The sequence below is a fragment of the Thamnophis elegans genome, chromosome Z (assembly GCF_009769535.1).
Source record: "Thamnophis elegans isolate rThaEle1 chromosome Z, rThaEle1.pri, whole genome shotgun sequence".
Lineage (NCBI taxonomy): Eukaryota > Metazoa > Chordata > Lepidosauria > Squamata > Colubridae > Thamnophis > Thamnophis elegans.
In genome coordinates, this window is record NC_045558.1 from 21,902,141 (window position 1) to 21,929,397 (window position 27,257).

General features: G+C 35.9%; 1 protein-coding gene across 2 annotated transcripts in view; it reads left to right on the top strand.

Moving 5' to 3' along the window:
* Positions 1-27,257, top strand: part of MPP7 (membrane palmitoylated protein 7) — an 89,692-nt gene that overhangs the window by 51,447 nt on the left and 10,988 nt on the right. For both annotated transcript variants that reach the window (XM_032237789.1, XM_032237790.1), the window contains exons 9-12: positions 278-352; positions 1,610-1,806; positions 2,693-2,757; positions 22,517-22,687. In XM_032237789.1, the coding sequence (XP_032093680.1) occupies positions 278-352; positions 1,610-1,806; positions 2,693-2,757; positions 22,517-22,687 (508 nt within the window). The remainder of the gene's footprint in view (positions 1-277; positions 353-1,609; positions 1,807-2,692; positions 2,758-22,516; positions 22,688-27,257) is intronic.

Here is a 27,257-nt window from a genome sequence, read left to right on the forward strand (position 1 = left end):
CATTCAAGAAAATAATTTATTGAGTAAATCTTTATAGTATATTTATGGTATATATGTGATAAACCTCTATTATCTTCTAAATTATAAACAAATTACATTATATTATATAATTCTGTCTGATAGAAAGAGTATTTAATACATGTACAAAAGCTCAACATTGTTTACGATTACAGAATAGGAATTGTACTGGAATCAGATGCAGATTCAATTTATTGCATCATCTATTTTTTTTTTGTTTTAAGTACATAATTTAGTAATTTATATTTACATATTTTAGTCTCTGTCCCAAGGAGCCATTACATTTAAGATTATACCCAGTATCAAAGAAGAAAACTCATCAAAAGAAGGCAAGGTAAATACTTGTTGGATTCAACTAAGATTCTTCATGTGATGGCTGTGTAAAATTTATTACTTACTCAGGTTTAAATGCCAGCTCAATTTATTTATTTTATTTAATTATTTATTTAGTTTGTCACTCATGTACAAAATAACAGGAATAATAATAAACATGAATAAGAACACAAGAAATGGCTACAAATAAAGGGGGACATTAGGCACGATGGTGCGCTTATGCCCTATTGCAGCGATGGCAAACCTTTTTTTGGGCCCACATGCCATAAGTTGTGGGAGCTCGGGGAGAGGGGTGTATGCGGGCACGCCGCACCCATAATGCAATATGCGACCCCCCCAGTGTGCATGTGTGCACTACAGGCACTCCCCCATTTTTTGAATGCTTTTTTCGCCCTCCCCAGGCTCCAGAGGCTTTATAGGAGCCTGGGGAGGGCGAAAACAGCCGCCCCCTGGAAGCCCTCCAGAGGCTTCAGGGACCTTCAGGAGGCTTCCCTGAAGGTCCCTGAAGCTTCCCAGTCAAAACAACCTTCCGAGCAAACCGGAAGTCACTTCCGGTTTGCTCGGAGGGTCGTTTTGAGCACTCCAAAGGCTTCAGGGACCTTCAGGAGGCTTCCCTGAAGCCTTCGGAGCAGTCAAAACAACCCTCTGAGCAAACCAGAAGTCACTTCCGGTTTGCTCGGAGGGTCATTTTAAGTGCTCCGAAGGCTTCATGGACCTTCAGGAGGCTTCCCTGAACCGTCCGTAGCAGTCAAACGACCCTCTGAGCAAACTGGAAGTCCGTTCCCAAACATAGGGCCAGTTTTTTGCGCTCCAGAGGCTTCAGGGAAGCTCATGAAGCCTCCGGAGGGCCTCCGGGGGGGAGGCTCTTTTCACCCTCCCCAGGTTCCTATAAAGCCTCTGGAGCCTGGGGAGGGTGAAAAAAGGTTTTAAAAAAGAGTGAACGCCTTGCGTGCCCTGACATGGCTCCGTGTGCCACCTATGGCACGCGTGCTATAGGTTCGCCATCACTACCCTATTGAATAGGGTGACATTCAACAATATGTTTAAGGTAAGGTAAACAGTAGACAATTTAAGGTTAAAGTTATGGGGGTTTGAGGATACAGCATTCTTTCTGCATATGTAAATGTTTTTTTTAATCATGATAGGTCATTTATTTTATGCCAACAAGCAACAGTAACAATAATAGAATTCCTTAGATTTTAAATAATTCAGCGTAATTTTAAATAATTTAAATAACTGAGTGTATTCTTTTCTGCAGATCTTTATGAAAGCTCTTTTTGACTATAACCCCAATGAAGATAAAGCAATACCCTGCAAAGAAGCTGGACTTCCTTTCCGAAAAGGTGATATTCTTCAGATCATGACCCAAGATGATGCAACTTGGTGGCAAGCCAAGCTGGAAAGTGATGTCAATCCCAGAGCAGGCTTAGTTCCTTCAAAGCACTTCCAGGAAAGGTATGTTATTACTGATCCGATTCCCCACCTTCACTCCCCAACACTTAAAAATGTGATCAGTATAACCATTAGAGCTGATCTGGAATGCAGCACAATGCCTGAACTCCGTATGCTGTCTAGGGAATTCCGTGAGTTCTTAAAGTAACCAAGTTTGAAAAATAATGGTTTAAATTGAATGTTATTGTTCAGCTGTTTATACTGATAATGACAAAACCTGACAGAACATTGATAATCTTGTTTGTGAGAATAAAATATATGGAAAAGAGGACACCAGTATCTACACCACTACTTGTAGAATGTACTGATGTGTTGAGACAATATTATCACTTCCTTAAAAAGAAGAAGATTCCAGAATTTATTTTAGGAGAGTTGAAATAAACTGCACTGTTATGTCTTTTAAAATTATGGGTGATTTAAAAAAAGCAACAACAACCAAACCAGATAGTCCTCAATTTACAACCATTTGTTTAGTGACAATTCAATGTTAAAATGGCCCTGAAGAAAGTGGCATGACTGCTTTGCAACCATTGCAGCATTCCCATGGTCATGTGATCAAAATTCACTGATAATTTCAGTGTCCTTGCAGAGGTCATGTGATAAACTTTTGCGGCCTACTGACAAGCAAAATCAGTGGAGAAACCAGATTGATTTAGCAACTGTATTACTAACTGAACAACTGCAGTGATTCACTTAACAACTGTAGGAAGAAAGATCATAAAACGAGGCAAAACTCTCTTAACCATGGTCTTGCTTAGCAATAGAAATTTTCTGCTCAATTGTCATCATAACGTGAGAACTACCTGTACATATTTATTGATACCAAAAGAGGATTAAAAATAAAAGAGCTTAAGTTTTGTTTTCTTCCCCTCCTCAAATTACTTGATAGGAGACTTGCTTTAAGAAGATCAGATGTACAGTTTCGGCCCTTGAAGATTTCAAATAAGAAATCATGTAAGTCTGTTGCTGCACAACTTGCTTTCTGCATTTACAAATTACTTAGGTCCATGCATTAAGGAATGATGCTATTCATTCTTTAGGCCCAAACTTCTCTGTTAGTATAAGGAAAAATTGCTGGTTTTGCTTCTGTTACCAGACCTTAAAGTATATGCTTTTACTATGGTAAAGAAAGTAAAATTGATGTAGGAAATAGATTGTTTCCTTAATCATTTAAACAGTTCTATTAATGTACCACTTTTTTTATAAATTTCAGGTTACTTTTAGTTCCAAAAACAAACATTCTGTAATGTAATTACTACTAAATTGCAAATTGCACTATTAAAAAAAACTCTTGTTATGATTTGTTACACCTAGAATCATATCATATTTGTGTATTAATTTTCCACTTCATTGACATGTGCTATTGAGAACATTGTAAATAAATGATGTTTTGTAGCCATATTTTCACTATCTTCCCTTTCCATGCTGGAATCAATCGAAATACTTCATCAAGCCTATTATTATTCCGTTTTCCTAAAGCTTTTGTTCTATATTGTGAAAACAATGTTTGAAATAATCTTTGGTTTATTATTATTCTCATTCTCATTATCTACCTCAGCACCATGCTCCATGCTTCATCAATTTTCATTCTGTCAGCATCCGAGTTTGATGATAGGATATAAGAAAATAAAAGGTTTAAAACACGGGTGATTTGATGAAGCTAAGCAAGCCATGCTTAAGAAAAGATTCTATAAAAGAATAAACATTTTGAGTTCAAGAGATATTTATTCTTATCTTCCTCACGCTATCAGAATTAGAAATAAGTAAATAAAAACAAGAAAACAATGAAGCTCAGAGTGCACCAACTATATATGTTGCACAGGAAAGAACAATAATGATACCAGTCTACCAAACATTCAAGCCTTTAGCATTTGTCCAGCTGTTTCTAATGTTTGATTGAAATTCTGGATTTGAAGAAATAAGTTGTGTTGATTTTCAGATGAGGTCTGAAGATTAACTAATCACAAATTTCTGGAAGGTAGAGTCAGCCCCCCCCCCCCCCCCCGCCCCCCAAAAAAAGGTTCATAAACTTGTCAGACATCATGGAACCAGTTGTAGATGACTAACTCTTTGTTTCATATAGCAGCACCTAGTGCTTAGATTCATGTATGTAAATATGTGTTGTCTCAATTGCATGTTACCCGTTTGATGGTTTTCCTGAGGACTTGGATCTATCGTTCTTACAGTCATTCAGCATAATGACCTTTTCTTTGTGTTGTGGTTATTTTAGATTTCATGTGCCCTTTAAAGAAATAAAAACAATTCATTGTTCGGCCAGATCTTATTTCATGAGCAGATGTTAAATTCAAAGGACGGTATTCAAACAAGAATTAAAATTACATATTTTATGAAATCTGAAAGAGTAAAACCAAATTTATATGCTGGCATAACTGATAGCAATACGTCTATTAAATTTTAGAGTCTGGTAATTCATTTTTCTTAGTAAAATACTGTCAATTTGCAATACTGTCTTGTCAATTTGCAAAATATCCCTATTATCTCAAAAATGGTATTTTCCTCCTATAATTGAATTTAGAGGGTTTTTTTTTCATGTTTACAATTATAGCAAAATAATTTTGGCCTGATTTTTCCACCTTTAATTTGATTAGCACCATGCTTCTATCATAAGTGTACTCTCTTTAAAAATACACTATTCACCCTTCGATATATTTTTTTGCACAAATTGTTTTTGTGACATAATTGTAAAGTTTATGTTTGAAAATGTTTTATTTATTGTTTTCACTAAATTAAATCATGTCTCTAAAGACTTTTAAACTTTGTCTAACATCCTACAGTCTGAAATATATATATATTTTAATGCTTTGTGTACACATGTTCTAGATTGATTTATGACCCTTTATGGATTGATACTCAGTAATAAAATATATTATAAACTAGAAGGCACTGACTTTTCCTAAAGTTTATTGGGAAAAGTTTATACATCACCCATGTCTTCTAAATTGTACATGTGAAGGAAATTCTTAGTCATTCAGAAAAACTAATTGGACAGGAAATGTTGTTCTACGTACAGAATTATCTGTCTGATCCCTCAGAAGACATTTGTATTTTAAAATAAATTGTGTCAATATCTTTTTAAATAATGCACGGGACATTTGTTTAATCATTTTCTTTTATTCATTATTTCACACCCCCACCCGCTTTTTTGGATATTAATTTTTCTTCTAATTCTGTAGTAATTCTTACTTGTTCAAGTCATGGTAGTCCCAAGGTGCTTTTTCCAAAACAAAGACTTTCTTGTTTTGTTCTGGTTTTTTGTTTGAAAACATTTCAATTCTCACCAAGAAGCTTCTTGAGTTCTAAATTAAGCTAAAGTTGAACTGAAAAAACTTCTTGGATGAGAAATGAAACATAGTCAAAGAAAAGAAGAAGAAAGTCCAGTTGTGTTTTGGAAAAAACACCTTGGGACTTCTTTTCACTCATTCTAACAAAATGAGCTTCAGTATAGCAGTAGATACTCTATTGCTAAATATTAGTTGATAATTCATTGACAGCTCTATATATAGAAACAATAAACATCTTACAGAAAAACAGGTACCGAGTTAGTGATATAACTGTATGGCTCAAGTCCCTATTAGGAACTCTTTGTACAGCTCTGGCCTTGAAAATTTGAACACATTATTTGAATTCCAGATCATAAAGAGGGCAGTTGGGTTATGAATTGATCGTAGAATTATGTGATTGAAGGTGCCATAATATCAGTATACTACTCTTGGTAGTTCAACATCATAGTTAAACTAAACAAATGACTATTTCCGCCAAAAAAATTAGCTACCTTCACTTCTGTCTCAGCTGAATGCTTTGTTAACGAGAGAAAACAAATTCTGGCAAATTTAGCAGAGGCTAAACATTTGCCTAGTACTGGCTGTCCCACAATAGATGTTGCATCAATTAACAAGAGCAAACTTTGGGAACCTACTTCCCAATGAGAACTACTTAGAATTATGTTCTTAATGCATTCTCAATGCTACTCAACTATATGTTTTCTTTCGTAGTTTTATTATTATTTGCTGAAAATATTATTTTAAATAAATTGTGTCTGCTTGTTTGTTTTTTGGCTCTTCTAAGCTGAGGAGACTGTTGAGTGTGGTAGGTGTCTTTCTTCCGAGTTTTAAATTTTTCATTCTTTTACTGTGTTCTCAGTCTGTATAATCTTGCCTCCTGTTTTTCCCCTCTTTTGCTTTTCAGAGAAAATTGAAGGTACACGTGTAAGTTTCGCTGCTTGGTGGTAGAGATGGTCTGAAAGCTAGATTAATTATCTCTACTTTAGAAGCAATTAGTAAAATAAATGTGGCTTGTAACCGCACATTTAGTGATACAGACTAGCAATTTAGCTATTGCGATACAGTTCCAAATCTGAGTTGTGCTGTGAAGGCTGTAAGCAAGTTGGCCATGTGCGAAGGTAACATGCATGCATGAGGATAACTGGGGTAAGGCATGGGGTATTACTCAAGGATATGCCTTTTCTATTTATTATTCCCTCCACATTTCTCTTCCCACCTAACAGTGCTCTGGAAAGAAAAAAAATCCTGCAGAAATATGTTTTGGTATATGGATTGAATTTGCAAGCTTTGGCTAAATTTGTGGTAATTTAATTGAATGTTACTGAAATAAAACCATAAGATAATAAGCAAGGGTGCATTTATTCAAAACATTACAGCTGACCTAAAGATAGAGTCAGTGCTGTTGCATGGTTCTAAAGAATTCTTTTTTTAAAAAAAGTATTTTTCCATTGCAGATTTCAGCGACATAATTTTAGAACCTATTTTCTCAATTAACAGGGGTGTATTTTTTTCCTTCTTCTTAACCTGCTGTGCTGCTGTCATTTGCAGAATACATAACAATTGCAGGGCATTAATTCGCCAAATCAACCATTTATTATAACTAAACCTGCTTTGTCAAGAGAGCTCTAGCTTATTATGACAAGCGTGAAAATATTTTGGATTGAGCAAACGTGCTATATGTTCATCAGAAACCCTTTCTGTCTGATCCATTGAGCCAAATATAAAACCTCTTTGATATTCTTTGTAAATAATTTCATCTTTGCTTCAGCTACTGTAATTTTTAATCTTCCACTAAAGCTAAATAGAGCACCTTTAATTTCTGTTATAAAAAGGCAATAAAGACATGGAATATGCATGTTGTTGTGTTGCAGAATCTCTTATTCAACTATAGAAAAATACGCTGATTTATTTTTAAACAATGGTTTATCGAAGGCTTTTCATGCTAAGCTTTATACGGTTGTCATTCTGAAATAACTCTTCTTTTGCATTTATGGCTGGGCATCTAACTATTCTGCTTTATTTCTTGGCTTTTGTTCTGTATGCTTTTACACTTCATCCAGAGGAAGTTGAATGTGCTGGTCACAACAATGGAGCCCTTATAGGTGAGCCATTGCTTACATAAGAGTCTTTTCTTTCTCAGCTTTTTCCTGGATGGGCTACAAATTTGCAGGTAACAAATTGGCATCACTGCATGTTGTAAAACTGTTAGAATAAAAAAAAATGGCTCACTGGATTGGACACAAAGGATCAATCTATTAAAAGTAATCTATTAGGGAATTGATTTTTTTTAGTTGAATTTGTGAAGAAAGTGACTTAATTTTTTTAGAATTATTTATTACAGCATTTCTTTTTTTTTTTTTTTTTTTTTTTGTTATTTTTTTTTTTTTTTGTTGCAAGAAAATGTAATCTTTTTTTATTTTTCTTTAAAAAAAAAACAAACACAAATATATCATCATTTGTCAATCATTAAGACATTGAAATACAATTTTTTTTGTTGTGTGTACCCCTCCCTCCCTCCACCCCCCCATCCCCCCTCCTCCTTCCCCCCCCGACTTCCCAGAACCCGTACACGGTATGGATTTTTAACTAACACAGTCTAAAATCTATTGAGAAAAAAGAAATAAAGAAATTAATGACATTCTAGATTGAACTTAGCTTCTTCTTACTGAACTAACTTTTAACAGTTTAAATCATTTCTGATCTTAAGCATAGGCTAACTGGAATTTCTTAGTCCCGTATTTATTTTGTATATAGTCAATCCATTTTTTCCAGTCTCGTTTATATCTCTCATTTGAATGATCTTTAAGATATGCCGATATTTTAGCCATTTCAGCTAAGTTTGTTACTTTCAATGTCCATTCTTGGATTGTAGGCAAGTCTTCCTTCTTCCAATATTGCGCCACCAACAGTCTTGCTGCAGTTATCAGGTGCAGAATCAAATTGGTCTCTACCACTGTAAAATCAGTACATATACCTAGTAAAAATAACTGAGGAATAAACTTTATCCTTTTTTTAAAAACATTTTGCATGACCCACCATATTTTTATCCAAAATGCCTTAACCTTTTGACAGGTCCACCATATATGATAATATGTAGCATCGAGAGAACCACACCTCCAACATTTAGGCTGTACATTCGGATACATAGAAGCCAACTTTTTAGGATCTAAATGCCATCTATAAAACATCTTGTAAAAATTTTCTCTCAGATTTTGAGCTTGTGTAAATTTCACATTTCTTACCCAAATTCTTTCCCATGTATCCAACATTATTGGTTCCTCAATATTTTGAGCCCATTTTATCATACAATCTTTAACTAATTCTGTTTCCGAATCCATCTGTATTAATACATTATATATCCTCTTTATATGCATTAAGCTTTGATCTCTTATTTGTTTAAACAGATTATCCTCAACTTGAATAAAGCCAATTTTTTGATCTATTTTCCACCTAGCCTGTAATTGCCCATACTGGAACCATGTTTGAACTACCTTCTCCTCTTTTAATACCTCTAAAGATTTTAATTGTAATACCCCCCTTTCCGAGGTAAGAAGCTGTCTGTAAGTAAATCTATCCTGTTTTTGTGCTGTATTCATATTTTCAATTGCATGTCTAGGAATTGCCCACATGGGTATCTTGTCATTTAATTTATATTGGTATTTCTTCCAAACCCGCAATAAAGCATTTCTCAAAATATGACTTTTAAAGTTCTTATCCAATTTTTTGTTGAATAACAGGTAAGCATGCCAACCAAATACCAGATCGTGTCCCTCAATGTTCAATATTCTATCATTGGTTAAATGAATCCAATCACTAATTACAGATAATGCCACTGCATCATAATATAGTTTTAAATTAGGTAGTTTCAATCCTCCTCTCTCACGTACATCTTGCATTATTTTCATCTTTACCCTCGGCTTCTTTCCTGCCCACACAAATTTGTTGATACCCTTCTGCCATTCTAAAAGGTTCGCATCTTTTTTAAGTATAGGTAACATTTGGAAAAGAAATAAAAATTTTGGTAAAATGTTCATTTTCACTGCCGCTATCCTGCCCAGCAAAGATAAGTGCAATTTCTCCCATTTTTTCATCTCTGTCTGTATGCTATGCCAAAGTGGTTCATAATTATGCTTATATAATTTCCCATTTGAAGTTAAAATGTTAACTCCAAGATATTTGACTTTTTTAACTACCTCACATCCTAGCATCACTCCTAATTCTTCCTTTTGTTTAATATTCATATTTATAGCTAATATTTTGGTTTTTCCTAAGTTTATTTTAAAGCCAGACACTTGACCATATTGATTAATCGTATTCATTAAAACCATACTGGATTCCTGCGGTTGTTCCAATATTATGACCAAATCATCCGCAAAAGCGCGGACTCTATATTCTTGCTGCCTAATCTTGATCCCTTTTAAACCATCCAAGCCCCGTATTTTATTCAACAATACTTCCAAAGTTATAATAAACAATAATGGGGACAAAGGACAACCCTGTCTTGTACCTTTTCCAATTTGAAAAGAGTCTGTTAAACTTCCATTGACTATGATTTGTGCTGTTTGCTGTTGGTATATTGCTTTAATTGACTGTAAAAAATTATCTCCTATCTGCATTTTTTGCAATATCTTCAGCAGAAATTGCCAGTTAACTCGATCAAAGGCCTTCTCAGCATCCAAAAATATAAACGCAGCAGGGATCTGGTTGTTCTTTCCCAAATATTCTAATGCATTAATAATTAATCTGACATTACTTTTCATCTGTCTCCCTTGTATAAAACCTGTTTGGTCCGTATGTATCAATTGTTGAATGACCAACATTAACCTATTTGCTAATATTTTAGTAAAAATTTTATAATCTACATTCAGTAATGAAATGGGTCTATAATTTTTGGGTTGAGTAGTATCTTGATCTTCTTTGGGTATCAAAGATATAAACGCTGTCTTCCAAGATGGAGGGACTTTACCTTCCGTTTGAATCATATTAAATAATTCTCTAAGAGGTTCTACCATTTCTAACTGTAAATTTTTGTAGTAAACCGCTGTCAAGCCATCTGTACCTGGTGCTTTCCCTGGCTTTAATTGCTTAATTACCTGCAGGATTTCCCCCGAGGTTATTGGTTGATTCAATTTTTGCCTGTGTTCTTCTCTAACTGAAGGTATTTTCTCCTTGTCTAAATATTTGTCTATGTCTAAACCATTAATTTTATCCCCTTTATACAGTTCTGTAAAAAATTCCCAGAAAGCCTTTTGAATCTCTTCCTGTTGGAACACCTCCTTCCCTCTGTAAATCAGTTTAGATATATTTCGAGTTTTCCTTTTTTTCCTAATCTGATAAGCTAACCATCTGCCAGGTTTGTTTGCATTACAAAAAGTATTGTGTTTTGCATATAATAAATTAGTAGCTACCTGGTCAGAGATCAACATGTCAAATTGAGATTTTAATATGTTAATAGCTTCCTTAACCTTTGTATCGTCTGGTTTCCTTGTTAACTCCAGCTCTTTTCTCTTAATTTCCTCTTCCAGTTCTGTTCGTTTTAGCCCTTGCTTATTTCTATGTGTTTTATTTATATTCATCAAAACTCCTCTCATATACGCTTTGCTTGCATCCCATACAAATTCCATAGATGTACCCTTATTCATATTCAAAACAAAATATTCAGATAGTAATTTTTTACAATCATTAATATAGTTTTCATATCTAAATAAATTTTCATTCAGTCTCCAAGACCTTCTTGCCTGCACTACCCTTCCCAACTCCATCCAAACTGGGTTATGGTCCGAAAGGACTCTAGCTGCAATCTTTGTTTTCTTGACCCTAGGAAGCAAATCATTAGTGGTTAGAATAAAATCGATCCTTGAAAGGGATTGATGCCTGTCCGAGAAGAAAGTGAAGTCATATTCCTCTGCATTTCTTTCTCGCCAGATATCTCTCAATTCAAAATCATCCATAATGTCAAAGAAAGATTTGGGTAACTTTGCTCGCATCTTGGTATTTAGGCGGGAAATCTTCTTATCTCTCTTAGTATCTATCACTCCATTCCAGTCACCCAATAGTATACAGGAACTATAGTCCCACTGTACTAATTTAGCATGAAGATTTCTATAGAATCTATCTTGCTGTTGATTGGGAGCATAAATTCCCAAAAGTAATGTCTTTTTCCCTTCTAAGATTAAGTCTAAAGCAATATATCTTCCGAAGGGATCTGCTTCTATTAATTCAGCTTTCATATCTTTTCTTAAGTATACAACTATACCATTCTTCTTTTCCATAGCAGAAGCTGCAAAATGTTGACCAAGTTTTGAGTTGATCAAATATTTTTGATCAGTTGACTTGATATGAGTTTCTTGCAAACAAATTACATCGTTCTTAAACTGTTTAAGATAATGAAATATTTTCTTCCTCTTCTGTGGAGAGTTCAGTCCGTTGACATTCCATGTTAAAATCTTAGTTGTCATCTTTGGTTGGTTGAAGCATTTTTAGAGCTTCCTGCACGGCCTGTTTAACCTTAGGTCTAGCTCCTCCCACTGCTTCCAGATTTGTTGTTGTAGTTCCTTGATCGATGGCCGATGATTGTTGATGCTGTTGCCTCTTAGCTTGTTTCTCCATACGTCTAGTAGTCATGCGGCTAGGTCTTGGTTCCATAGCACCTTGCACTTCTAGAGAAGAGAGATGCTCTATCTTGTCTGGTGGTTGTGTAGTTTGCTGTCTATCCTGTCCTTCTTGTGGTCTTTCTCTAGGTCCAGATGGTGCAGGGTGTCCGGCCTTCAATATATTATAATAAAAATCTCGGGCTTTCCATACAGAGTTGAGGCGGTACCTTTGCTTATCAAATGTAAATATGATGCCAAATGGTGCATCCCATCTATACTGTATCTGACGATTTCTGAGTTCTTCGACCAAAAAAGCGTAGTCTCTTCTGGCTCTTAACATTTGAGGTGGTATCTCTTTCAAAACAGCCAGGTCTTGACCGCCAATTTGAAGCTTAGTGTTATAAGACGCTTGCAGTACCATATTTCTGAACTCTCTTGTAGTAAAATATATAACGATGTCTCGAGGAAGCTGCTTCTGCTTTGCCAGCCAGGAGTTAACGCGGTAAGCTTTGTCAATTTGCCAGCCTTGGTTGGTCCCTGGTCTTCCCATCAGGCGGTCAAAAGCTTCCGATAGGATCTGTTTCAGGTTCTCCTGTTTCTCCTCACGCAGCCCCCTTACTCTTAATGCGAACTCCATTTGTCGGTACTGTATCATAATAATTTCTTTTTCAGCATTTTCCACTTTTTGTTCCACCACCTCTGTTTTCAATGTCAAGTTAGCATTGGCATCATTAAGAACCTCTAGAGTATCTTCCACTCCAGAAATATGTTCTGTTAATACAGTTACAAGACTCAGCATGTCGTCTCTAATTTTATCAACCTTAGCCTCAAATTTCTCATACAACTCCTGTTTAAGTCCTTTTATTTCACTTTTAATTTCACTTTTAATTTCTTCTTTCATTTCTTTTATTTCCTCTTTTCTCTCCTCTCTATTATCTCTAAATTTATCTTCCATTTTAATTGTCTGTGCATTAAAAGCCTCGCTTAGATTACTCAGAAAAAATTCTTTCGTTAACACATCCCCAGCAGGGGGCGTAGGAAGCGGAGGCTGCAGCTTTGTACCAGGCACTGAGGATGTGCCCCTGAAAGTAGAGGGTGACGTCTTCAAGTTAATATTTGGTTTTGAGGCCATTTCAAAATTTGTCTGCCTGCAGTTAATAAAACTCTATTGCCTAAATATGCAGCTTTAAGTAAAGAGGCTTTTATTTTGAAATTTAAGGCTTGGCAAAAGTTTCAGTGAGTAAACATTGTAACAAAACCGTTCAACAGATTCATCACCATTTAACTTCCAAATAAGCAAAGTTAATGAAGGAGTAAAATTCTTCTATTGTGAAACCAAAACATGTGATAAGCTATCTCTTTTGTTTTGAATTCTTTTGAAGTCTTGTGAGAATTAGCAAAAAGTGTTCGTTATTACCGGAGAAACCAGCCTGCTCGGCGCCATTTTAAAAGCCTCTGAGTAAATAATTTTTCGGAGGAGAAAAAGAGAAGAAGCTAAAATATTGATAAGCAATTATTGTCCTCGCAGTAAACGGATTCAGCTCGTGATAAGATTAAATCAAACAAAACTTAGAGCAGAGTGGGAGAGACCTACTTTGTCCTGCACAAGGCAGTTGGAAGTTCCCAGCACGGACAGCCGTTCTGCCTTGGGCTAGCCCCCCTTTCCTTGCAAGCACAAAAGCTGCAAAAATCGAAGAGCATTTGCCAGCAAAACAGTTTCTTCTTTCCCTCTTGCCTGAAGGATAAGAAAACCTGATAAGACGTCAGATGGAAGATCCTCTAATCAGGTACGTAGCCAGGAATTCGGAGGCAGCTGATTTTTTGCTGCTTCCACCAGTAGGCTCCTCCCAGGAAGCCATTTATTTATTACAGCATTTCAATTACATTTGAAGTTAGCATTGGTCTGACTCCTTGCCCTCGTGTTTCAGGAAATACTATCATTGGCAATTCCTTCAGCTTTGTGATCAATACCTTCTTTGTTTTTACACATGTATTAGGAAGAAGTTAGGTTGGAGACAGTAGAAGAATAATTTAATTAAAAGCATGAAAGTTCTCTTAAAGACATAAGTTTTTAAAAGTAATTGACCTTTTGCAGACCACAATGTCACAAGGGATCTGCTAAGGCATGAAGAAATTTTATGATTTAAATCTTGAGTTAGGTCTTGGTGCTCCATGGCCATGATCAATGGCCACAAAATGTATTTAAAGGGCATCTGTGGTGAAGAAAAGGTTGAGATGTAACAGAAAATTTATGCACAATTAGCTTGCATATAGCAAATGAAGCAGTTTACAGAAACTAGCACCAATAGATGAAGAAGACCATATAATGCAAAGGGAGTTTTTTGTCATCATTGCCAATGAATTTTATGAAGTAACATCCTCAGTGGGTTGACATAACATTGTTTCTAGCCTCTTACTATGTTTTATATACTAGGCACAGTCAAACCTATCATACCATTGATGAGTGAATTATATATAAATGCCTAAGGAACTGGAAATGTGCATCCAAAGTGTACTTTATTTTCTCCAAATAATGTATTAAAATCTCAAGCAGATTCTACAAGATGCCACAGCTTTGTGACTGTCTTTGTATTTTGTCGTGATGCAAGATGCAGTCAAACATCTGATGATAATATGTTATGTGAGTCCTTTATTTGCAAAATGGCAGAAAATCCAGGATTCTCCCCCCATTGTTTTTTTTTTAAATGAACTTTCTAGATGAGTTAAAAAAATAAACTTAAGAAAGTGCTGTCCTTTTTTGCTCATTTCTGCACCTCGCCTCATTTTTAATTGCTGTATATTTAATTATATGGTAATCCTGTTTTAAGCAAAATGCAGGATCCCATTTGATCAGATGTGACAAAAGCAGATTGTGATTAAAAGTTAATCAGGTTTTTAGTAAAAAGCAACAACAACAACCTATAACCATGGGTGTCCCTTGTTTGGACTTGCCTGGACTGCATTGCATGAAAGAGGAATTGTCTTGGGTAACATATAAAATATATAATATAGTTAATGTATATAAACATCACTAAACATCACAAAATAATATTAAAATCTTGAGGAGCCACAGAATTAGCTGTCTAGCGCTGCATGTACCCATGGGCTGCAGATTGTACATTCTGCTCTGTATCCATCAATAGTTGAGATTCATTGATGGGTTTCCATGGTAATTGGTTGAAGATTTAGAGGCCTATGCAGTTGTTCAGCTGTTTATCACTATAAATCAAACTCTTTCAAAAATAATGCATTTGAATAATTGTATTGATATTTGTTTGCATCCTATCTTAATCATCCAATAGAAATGTTGTACATAGCAACTAGTCCCTCTCTTAATCCATGTACCAATTCATTATATTTAGCCATACTTCATTGACTACAACACTATTGGCTCAACAATAGTGTTAAGTAATATTGACTGACTGACTGACTACAGTGAAAAATTATTCCACATTTGCAAATAAAGTGTGGGTGGGAGGAATAGTCTGTTTCCTTCCTCTTTAGAATATTTACAAGCTTGAAGAGTGTCTTAGGGCAAGATGATCATCTAGAATAGTGTTTGGCCACTGCAAAATAGGGGGGAAATGGGTGCTTCCTTTGTGTACTTGGTGTTAAATTTCTGTTGGATAGTAATCCCATATACAGGTGAAAGTCAAAAAATTAGAATATCGTGCAAAAGTTCATTTATTTCAGTAATGCAACTTAAAAGATGAGACTAATATATGAGATAAGATTCATTACATGCAAAGCAAGATAGTTCAAGCCATGATTTGTCATAATTGTGATGATTATGGCGTACAGCTCATGAAAACCACAAATCCACCATCTCAGAAAATTAGAATATTACATGCAATCAATAAAACAAGGATTGTACATAGAACAATATAGAACCTCTGAAAAGTATAAGCATGCATATGTACTCAGTACTTGGTTTGGGCCCCTTTTGCAGCAATTACTGCTTCAATGCGGTGTGGCATGGAAGCTATCAGCCTTTGGCACTGCTGATGTGTTATGGAAGACCAGGATGCTTCAATAGCGGCCTTCAGCTTTTCTGCATTGTTCGGTCTCATGTCTTGACCCTGGTCTTAATGAAGCACAGTGGTCCAAAGTCCTCTTTTCTGATGAGAGCAACTTTTGCCAAAAGCACCAAAAACTGGTTCAATGACTGTGGGATTATTGTGCTTGATTGGCCTCTCCATTCTTCCTCCATACTCTGGGTCCTTGGTTTCCAAATGAGATGCAAAAGTTACTCTCATCAGAAAAGAGGACTTTGGAGCACTGAGCAACAGAACTTTGGACCACTGTGCTTCATTAAGGGTCAACGCATCCGTCTACCCCGAGATTTTGGAGCACTTCAAGCTTCCTTCTGCAGACAAGATTTATGGGGATGCTGACTTCATTTTCCAGCTGCACACACTGCCAAAAGTACCAAAACCTGGTTCAATGACTGTGGGATTACTGTGCTTGATTGGCCAGCAAACCCGTCTGACCTGAACTCCATAGAGAATCTATGGGACATTGCCAAGAGAAAGATGAGAGACATGAGACCGAACAATGCAGAAAAGCTGAAGGCCGCTATTGAAGCATCCTAGTCTTCCATAACACATCAGCAGTACCACAGGCTTCCATGCCAAACCGCATTGAGGCAGTAATTGCTGCAAAAGGGGCCCAAACCAAGTACTGAGTACATATGCATGCTTATACTTTTCAGAGGTCTGATATTGTTCTATGTACAATCCTTGTTTTATTGATTGCATGTAATATTCTAATTTTCTGAGATGGTGGATTTGTGGTTTTCATGAGCTGTAAGCCATAATCATCACAATTATGACAAATCATGGCTTGAACTATCTTGCTTTGCGTGCAATGAGTCTATCTCATATATTAGTCTCATCTTTTAAGTTGCATTACTGAAATAAAGGAACTTTTGCACGATTTTTCGAGTTTCACCTGTATGAAAGAAACGTTATTCCACTTGCAGGAGGGAGAATACTTCAAAATGAATATTTTCATAAGATAGGTAGGTTTGTTTCCATGTGAACTTATTCATGTAATAGGTATATGCTCCTGTCATATAGCCATGGTCATATTTAGGTATTAGAGATTGTTTCTTCTCCCATGTAATAGATATTTTCGTACAAGCTAAGATACTGCTACTTACAATGTTAATTCATAGGTTTCTTATTATTAGACTTTCTTAATATTCAAAGCAAAATAATTTTTTGCTTGTATTACTTAATACTGTGTGTTTTTGTGTGTGAGTTTGTGTGTCTGTGTGTCTATGTGTGTGTTTGTGCATAAAGGTGTGATTCAGTTTTCTATTATGAATATTTGCATACATGTTAAATTTTGTGCATTTTTGATGCATTATTATCTCAGTGAGGGTAATATTTTTATAAATAAAAATTTTAAATATTAAATCTGTGCCCTATAGTTTATTAGTAGGTAGATGATCAGTTAAAGCAATCTTTAAACCAAATATAAATCAACAATAAAATACATTATTACACATATCCTGTAATGAGAAACGCGGTTTTATTTTATCATCATAAAATTTACATTCCTAGCATAAAAGCTTAGAATATAGTTTTTAAATTGGAGTGATTTTTGTTTATTCTAAAATTTGAAAGCAAGTTTATTTGCATATATTTATTTCTGTATGGGATTCAAATGTTTAAATTTAGCAGCTGTCCCATAATAAGTCTTGCATTTTAGTAAGAGCTGAGCACGTTTAGTATATTGCTTTGCTGTGTTTGGGTACATTGTTTGTCACACAAGGCCAAAATGTCAAGCGTGCAAACTGCTATTGGTGGTATATTATTTTGGATTTCTATGCTCTTGGGTGCCTATTTATGCACACTTCAAAGGATTTTGAGATCTAAACTGCAAACCTAAATGGCATCCTTTCTGAAAACTGGAAAATGTTTAGTCTTGCTCCTGTTCTTAGCGTCTGAATTATTCATAAAACATTTTTTAAAAAGAAACCTCATTGGATGTATTGGCTGTGAAATGTTAGTTGAAAAGCAGACATAAACATTCTGTAAAACCTGTTGGGCTCTAGGCTGCTGGAGAAATGGGGGCCAAGGATGAGGTTTCTGCGTATAGGAGCTGACTTTTCAGGGTCTCTCATTGACTTTATGTGGGACAAAGCCCTTTAGGGAAGAGTTTGCTTTTCCTCAGCTATGCACTTTAGAACTGGCAATGAGCCTAAACTTGCAGGAATAGCTATACTTTCTGGAAAGTTGAGGCCAAATGAAAAAAGAGAGGAGAATTTTCATGCTGGGACAGTAACTTATTGGATCAAATTGTAGCCATTTTCTTTTTTCTCTAAGCATAATTGCTTTGCTGTTGAAATTTGGATGGAGTTGGCAAGAGTACCCCTTCTCCCCCGCCCTCAACAATGCCTCAGGAATTACAGTATATCATGAAGTAGCATCATAACTAAGGCAGTGTGGAGAAATGCTACTTAAGTTACTTGCCATTTTGGTGGTTTGGAATTTATTTCCTCTGTTGAATTGATTGATCATGTGCTATCAAGACAGAGTCTACTCTTAGAAACCGCATAGATATTTTTTCTACAACAATCTGTTCCCAACCTGGCCCTTCAGATTTTCTGGTGATGTGCTCTTTACTACTATAGTGGGTTCTATCCACCTTGCTGCTGGTCATCCTCTTCTCTTTCTTTTTTCAACTTTATAGATATGGTGGCTCCAATATTTAAGAATTCAAAATTCAAGTGAGAACTCTGGATTGACTTGTTCTATGATCGATTTGTTGGATTGTCTGTTTGTTTCTTTAAGTTATCCATGATATTTTTAGTTTTAAAGCATCCATGGTCTTTCTCTCCTGCTTATTTATAATTTAACTTTGCTTTCATAGTGTAACAGGAAAAACATTGATTATACATCTGTGATCTTGTAGGTGTTGTCCACCCTCTTCAATTATATTGATTTGAGTTTAGTTTCATGTTTCTGAAATGTCTAATCTGCCCGATCTAAATATAGGAAGCACTATTTTCATTTCAGTTTTAAAACAAAAAAAGATATTTTCCCTTCTTTCTTAGGCTAGCACTACAATATATAAAATGGTTTTGACTTTCTACTATGTGCTGTCCCCAATTGAAGTTCTTTCATTTTTTATTTGTGTTTTCTGTTTAAGTGAATGGTAGATTGATAATTCATTTCTGGGTATAAAACAAAAGTATAACTCTTAGAAAACAGTTGAGTAGAGGGAATATTTTGCCATGTTCACTCATCCTTAATGGTCTTAGCTTCTCTGTAAAGTGGTGTTCACTCTATGTAGAATAACATATTGGTTCCTCCCACACACATATACACAAATATCTTTCCTATGTTAATAATAAGCCTTTTTCTGGCTTTAAGATCTTCACTAGATCTTGTTTATAAGTTTCCACCAGCTTAAGCTTTCACCAATAAATACTTCACCCCTTGAACTTCCACAGTATCGATTTGACAAGAATAGATTACGCAGTTATTTTTATTGATTAAATATAAAGCATGCCTACAACTATCAAGCACATAAATGCCATTTTTTTTTATTTCAGTGAACACAAAGAAATAAATGCACAAATGAATACTAACATTTAGTAAGGGCCCAACTATATCTGTGGCTGCTACTTTTTTTTCCTGCTGCTGTTATTTATTAAACTGCATATGTTTTCCCATGACTGATCAAATAGGAATTTATTTTATTCAGATTTCTCCAAAGTGAGGCCTACATTCAGGTGGTCTTCATGTAATTGGGACTGCAGTTTCTGCCATTGCACAAGTGTTGTGTCACATGATCACACTGCTTAACACGGAAATTCCAGGATTTCTGGATACTGGAATCATCATCAAATCATTCTGGATCTTTAAGTGGAACATCATATGAGTGCCATTTGCTACCTCCTGCCAGCTTCCCCATCAATTTTGCTTATAGGAAACTGGCAAAGAAAATTGTAAATGGCAAGTATGTGATCATGAGGATGCTGCAACTAACATAAATAAGAGGATTCGTCATGAATACCACTCACTTAGTGCTACTGTAAGTTGAAATGGTCACTGAACAAGTGTCATTCAACAAGAGCCATCTCTATTTCTAAAACCCATAATATTTGCATTCTCACTATTACTAGAATTGTTCTGACCGAGGCTTCCCAAGATTATGAAGCAAACTCCGTGTCCCGACAAAAAACCCTTTTATTAATTTACTGTGAATTCTGCTTATTCACATCCAGCAAAGACTTTCAAGGGAGGATTTACAGTCACAGATTTTCTCTGGCTTGGAAAGCTGCCAGGCCGATATCTGCGAAACTTGGCAAGGAGTCTTGGAGAGTCACAAACCAGTTAAACGAACTAATTGTCTCCTGCAACTCCACTCCCCTTTTGCTCCTCTTTTATTTCTTCTGGGAGGGACCATCATCCACCTGTGGCCTTACCCCCATGTTCTTTAGCTGTTCCCTTTATTTGACAACTCTGTGCATGCATATACTGGGAATATGCTCCAGTTGTTCATCTGTCTCTCTGATGTCTGACTGAAGGCAGCTGATAACTGGCCTACAGTCTGCCCTCCTCTCTGCCTCCAACACAGAGCCCTCATCAGAGCCTTCCCCAGACTCCAAGACTGACCCATTTCCTCCCCAACCTCACTGTCCTAATCTGCTGCTGGCTGCTGGCGGGCCACTACAAGAATTAAATCATTCATATTCTTTGTAAACCCCATGTATCACCTTGAAAATCTGTGCCTGTGCAAATCCGTTCTACAACAGCTGGTTCTGTAACATCCTTCAGCTAGGAAGGAAATGTAAGAGCTTCATTCACTATTGCCTAAATTCAGCCCAACTGCCAAAACCTCTAGCTTTTTCCACAACACTATTCAACACTGAAAAGTATTTGCAGTTTGCCTACTCCTGATTTCCCCCCCCCGCTCCATTTCATCTTTCTTCTGGATTTGTTAAGTAATTCGGTGTTTTGTCCTTTCCCAAGTTTCTTTTGGAACTCCCTTAGTTGTGCTCATCTTGCTTTTGAGCTATTTTTCAAAAAAGCTGCAATTTTTCCTCTTCATTGATGGTCACTATACATTTCTATTTCAGCTTTGTGGGACACTACATTGGAATGCATGCCAACATTTCATGCATTTGTGTTTCATTGGGAAGGCAGCTTATTAAACAGTCATTAGGAAAGAATTTCAAATTCTTAATTATTTATTCTAAACTTTACTCAAAGCCCCATTGCCCCAATATTTCATGCTCATAATATTGAAACCATCAAAATTAAAGTGATTTCTAGCAACCCACTCAGCATTGTTATTACTAGTCTCGCAGAGAAGCACCATTCAAAATACATTTGGTACTTAGTGCTACAATACTATGGCTGTTCAATCTTCACAAAATTTCATCTCACTTAGGATTTCCTTGGGTTCATTATGCTTCTGATAACAATGTGTTGACAGTATATCAACCATCTTCTGATGTAGTCTGCTCAGCAATATCTATGCCACAAGCTTCCTTATCAGATATGATTACCATCATATGAAATAACAGTGAATCCCAGTTGGGGAGTAGATGGTCTGTATATTTTGCAGATTTCCTACCTTTAAAGTAATATACAGGTAGACTTTGCTTAATTTCTTGCCTCTTTAGCAACCTTTCAAAGTTAGAGCAGCACTGAAAAAGTAATTTTATGACTAATCCTCACACTTGTAACTGTCAGTGTCTCCATGGTCATGTGATCAAGAGTTGGTCACTTCACAACCAATGGTTATGTATGACATTCATAGCATCCTATGGTCATGTTATCTCCAGTTGCACACTTCAGTAAAAAATTGGACCATTCACTCTCTCTCAGGTCAACTCATCTCGCCAAATTGTTATTGTAGGGGAAATAGAAGATGGAAAGAGCATTAGATGTGTTCAACATCTTGAATTGAATATGAAAAATAATGGGGTAAAAAATAATGGGGTAAATAATGGGGTAAAAATACAAAAAAAATTCTTTTGTACGTTATTTACATTGACTATTCTAATTTCCCCCCTCCTTTTAATTTCAAAACTATATTACATGATAATTTCCTTAATTGTTCTTTATGTCACTGTTAGTGAATACATTATAATTTTGTTTTTAAAACTTGCTTATTCTAACTTAAAAGATTATTTCTAATGAAAGTAGGCCATGACATTATTAATCCCTATCTATAAATATATAGCATGTCACTTGAAACAGGATTGATAACAACTATATGAATTTTTCTGTGTCTAATAGGCATATATAGATTATCAATCCATGTTAAAGTATTCTATGAAGTCTCTGGTTGCTTATTTCAGTTCTGAGTATCTTTTAGTTAGGGAGGGGTGGTGTTTTTTAGAAAATAGTTCAGATTTGTGGGCCAAAGTATGTTCTTGGTTTGTGTGTCTGACAAATATACCTCATATGTGAAACTGAACAAATTTTTAAAAATGTCTCTAATTTTTATCTAAAATACATATTTATAGAATAAGAATCTTAAGAAAAAATAACTGAGTAATCCAAATGAATTATAGTATCGTCAAAGTATTATTAGTCATTAGATTTTTTTTTAAAAAAAAACATTAATTTCAGTGTCTAATGTATGAGTATGCATGAGCAAAATAATATATAATATTTGGAGAAATAGAAGCATTTTGTATTATAGCCTGCATATACTTATATGTAGCAATAATGGTGAAAATGTTGATAACATAAATAGTACATATTTTGCTTAAAGGAACATTTGTTTTAGGTGGTTTGCTTTATTGGCTAGTAACATTTATATTCACTTTTTTTAAAAATGTAACCACAGCTGGTTTTAGGAGAAGTTTTCGCCTAAGCAGAAAGGATAAAAAAACAAACAAGACAATGTATGAGTGCAAGAAGAGTGATCAATATGATACTGCAGATGTCCCTACCTATGAAGAAGTAGCAAAATATAGGAGGCAACCAAATGAAAAATACAGACTTATTGTCTTAGTCGGTAAGTGTTAAGAGGTTAAGTCAAATGATGGAACTTGGACTGTATTGTTTTTAGTTTTATTATAGTTGTTTTTCATTGGCATGCTTGTTTTGTGTTTTTAAATTTGAAAAATTTCAGATCTTGAGCAAGACCTGTTGTATATGGATATCGGAAATATTGTAAATTTCAACCTTCGTCTATCTTATGAGTTACCTGCTTTTGAAAAAAATAAAATGAATATTATAATTAAATAATGCAGTAAATTAACAAGTCAAGATAACTCTTCTGTTGTTAAGGCTTTAAGAGACATCTGAATATTAGAATTTCCACAGAAAAGGGTGTTTCATAGTTCATCTTCACCCTTCCTAGAGCCTGTTCATATCCGTTCACCCCTTCACCAGTCCAGTGCACCCATTTTCTCTGAACGCAATAGTACATGACATAATCATTCAGCCTTTCAGTTCATCACAAATGCATCCCCTTGCCCAGGTTTTGAAGTTCCGCTTGAACTGCTTTTTTCCATCATAAGCCTTACTATAAGCCTTTATAGGCAAATGGCCTAGAGCACTTCTTTCTATCTAGCTCCAATTAGTTACAGCACATGGCTTATGCTCTCCTCTCATGTGCTTGGTTGGTCCGGCTCCCATGCAGCCATTTTTTCCTGCATGTTCTTCACTGGTCATCCATCACCTATCCTTATTATTTTCATTATCATCTTGTGGTTGATGCAATGATAGCAAGTTAAAATGAACCTTCTATGTTTTTTCCACTTCTTACATCTCCTATTTCACAGTGGGCAAATTTCTTTCAATTTCTGACTCTGCTGGGTAAATAATTTCCCCCTTCTACCCAAATCTGTTGAAGTTGCAGCATTGCCATTTTAGAATAAAACTACAGAGCTTCATTAAACTTGCTTCCATAATGCTGAAACATCAGTTCTTCCTAGACATTTATCTAGCCTCACAGTAGAACATAGAAACAAAGAACACCCTCATTGCCTGGAATATTGTTATATCGGACAGCAATGATATATTAATGACTTCCATTTGTTTTATTGTAAGCTGGCTAGAGTCATGTAAAAATGAGTTAGCCAAGATATAAAATAGATGGGTCGATGGAGAAAGTGATAGTGTTGAAGAAGAAAATGTGTGAAGGGGTATGAAGAGTCTATGGATGCAAACCTCTGGGAAAGCAAAGAAAAAAGCATGTCATCTAGTGAATTAGAAATATTTCCTAAAAGGAAAAGGCTGACACATTCAAACATGGGCCTGTCACAGGACTTACCATATTTTTCAGAGTATAAGACACATCTTTTTTCCCCAAAAAAGAGGCTGAAAATCTGGATGTGTCTTATAGCAATAGCAATAGCAATAGCAGTAGACTTATATACCGCTTCATAGGGCTTTCAGCCCTCTCTAAGCGGTTTACAGAGAGTCAGCATATTGCCCCCAACAATCCGGGTCCTTATTTTACCCACCTCGGAAGGATGGAAGGCTGAGTCAACCCTGAGCCGGTGAGATTTGAACCGCTGAACTGCTGATCTAGCAGTAGCCTGCAGTGCTGCATTTAACCACTGCGCCACCTCGGCTCTTATACATCGAATACAGCATTTTTTGCCTCCCTAAGCCCCGCCCTTTCTCCAAAATGGCCATCCATACCCTTATGGGGGCTTTCAGAGAGCTCCTGGGGGCTGGGGAGGGCAGAAATAAGCAAAACAATGGAATGTTTTTTGCCAGCCCCCAGCAGCACTCTATAAGCCCCCAAAAGACTATTCATGCCTTTTTTTTTTAAGGGCCTATTTTCATGAAAAACGGGCCGTTTTGGGAAGGTTTCCAGAGTGCAAAAACTTTTTTTCCTTTTGGAAAGCTCTTTAACTGATTGATGAGAATTATCAATCTGTGCCAAGTGCTGTGCCAGCAGAAACAAAGTCTTAGGTGCTGCAGATTGTCAGCAATTTCCTTCTCCAACACATGGATAAATACACCTAGAAATACCTATCTACCTACCTTCTCTCTCTCTCTCTCCTCTCTCTCTCCCTCCCCCTACCTACCTACCTACCTACCTACCTACTGTATTTCTCTCCCCCCTTTATCCACTTACATATCTACCTACTCTCTCTCCCCCCTACCTATTTACTGTATTTCTCTCTCCCTCCCTCTCTTTCTCTCTCTATCCCTCTACCTACCAACCTACCTACTCTCTCTCTCTCTCTCTACCTATCAAATGTATTTCTCTCTCTCTCTTTCGATTTCTCTATCTATCCCTCTACCTACCTACCTACACTCTCTCCCTACCTACCTACTGTATTTCTCTCTCTCTCCCTCTCTCTCTCTCTCTTTCTCTCCCTCTCTATCCCTCTATCTACCTACCTACTTACCTAACTACTCTCTTTCTCCTTACCTACCTACTGTATTTCTCTCTCTTTCTCTCCCTCTCTATCCCTCTATCTACCTACCTACTTTTTTTAAAAAATTGCCTCTTCAAAACCTTGGTGTGTCTCATACTCTGAAAAATATGGTAACCTTTTCTCTAGATGAGAAAGACAAAAAGACATTGTGTGATTGCTCAGGGCGGTCAGTGGTGCCCATAGTCTGACCACCAATCCATTGCAATCCAGACTGGAATTTCAAGATGGTTCAGGAACCTCTAGTGACCTAAGTTGCAATATGGAATTGTTTCTACTATCTTAATTTGTTATTGTTCACTAAATGGGCCAGTCGGCCACGTTATATAGGATTCCAATCCATCCTTCCAAAAATCTAAAATAAAAGTGGCATAGAATAGCTTTTGTAGTAGCTTTTTTAACTTTCATCAGTTACTCTTTCCTTAGAGCCTTCAGGATGTTATGTACATATCATTTCTGCAACTCAAGAATAAAATGCTAGGACTTTATTTAATGTGCCACTAATAATGCTCTCTATTCTTGCATACATTCTGAAGCTCAGGAATGGTACTTTTTAATAAACAACACACCAAATTCTTGTACTATGTTATATAGATATCTGAATCTGAAGTTCATCTAGATCAGGGTTGTCAAACTGGTAGCCCACGGACCAGATGTGTCATGCGTAGGCCATGTCCACCCCAACTCTGCAAAGGTAAAAATTTCACGGTATGTCACGTGACACAATCGAGTTTGACACCCATGGTCTAAATACCCAGTCAATCTTTACTGTATTTTAAAATTACCCAAATTGCTCTGTCACAAATAGTGGGACTGTTAGTTGCCTGTATAAGTAGAGGCTGTGTCCTATTGTGTTTGCTATTGCTATATTCTCCTCATAATTAAAACCATTAACTAAATGGTTCAAAATCAGCCATTGGAATTGACTGAGCTGTGTGTTCCAGAACATAGATTCTTGAATTGAATCAGTTAGAATGTCATGTATACTTTAGAAGCCCTTAGTGTTTTCACACTAATAACAGCATAGTTGTCTAAGATATTTTCTTAATTTAATTCAAAATCCAACATTTCCAACTCTTCTAGTATTCATTGTGTTACATTTTTGCTGGCCAGTGCTTCATTGATAGAATTTTTCCATTTTAAAAATTGCAAACCAGACGAACATGACCCTCTATCAGGGACTATTATAAACTGTATTTCTGCTGTTTTTATAAAGCTTATTTCCAAGGGGACACTTAAAATCAGTTTTAAAAACAGCTTTCCCATTTTCTAATGCACAAATTCAGGCACCTACTACTGTGAGCAAGAAATTGTGGGTTCTACACAGTAAGTAATAATATGGTTGAGTTGCTTTTACACCTATATCAACAGAACCCGGTGAAAAGGGTAATAAGTAGATTTTTTATAACAAATCACATATGCTTAACTCTAAGAAATATCTAGAAATTTTATTTTATTTTGGAAATAATAAATCAAGTGAAGAAAGTGTGCTTTTTCAGTAACAAAAGCAGTTCGCAAATTTATTGCAATCCTCAGTCATTTTGATGTTTTTTTCTCTTGGTATTAGAAACGGCATAAGTCTGGCCAAAATCATAAAAGTGTCTTAGGTAAAATGTGGAAAAACTGGCAATATTAATTGAAGCATAGTACAAATTATCAGATTTTTTAAGCTTTATGTGAGCTAGTAGTAGCATCCAATATGGCGTGTGAAATAAGTTTAATATTATTGTCAAGGAACAGAAAGTCAGATAATTTCTTTTTCATATAGTTGGTTGAGGCAAAATTGAATTTAAATTTTTATTGGAATCTGCTTAAAAACATTACCTAGTTGTTTTTAATCAAATTTAGTATCCTCACCGAGCATAACCTTCTTATAACATGATTTCAACTTTATTTGTTTTTTTAGTAAGAACTAGGAACGCAGTGGCTAAGATGCTGAGCTTGTCGATCAGAAAGGTCGGCAGTTCGAATCCCTAGCGTCACGTAATGGAGTGAGCTCCCATTACTTGTCCCAACTTCTGCCAACCTAGCAGTTGGAAAGCACGTAAAAATGCAAGTAGAAAAATAGGAACCACCTTTAGTGGGAAGATAACAGCATTCCGTGCACCTTCAGCATTTAGTTATGCCGGCCACATTACCACACAGACATCTTCGGACAGCACATATATGCAAGAGGAACCTTTACCT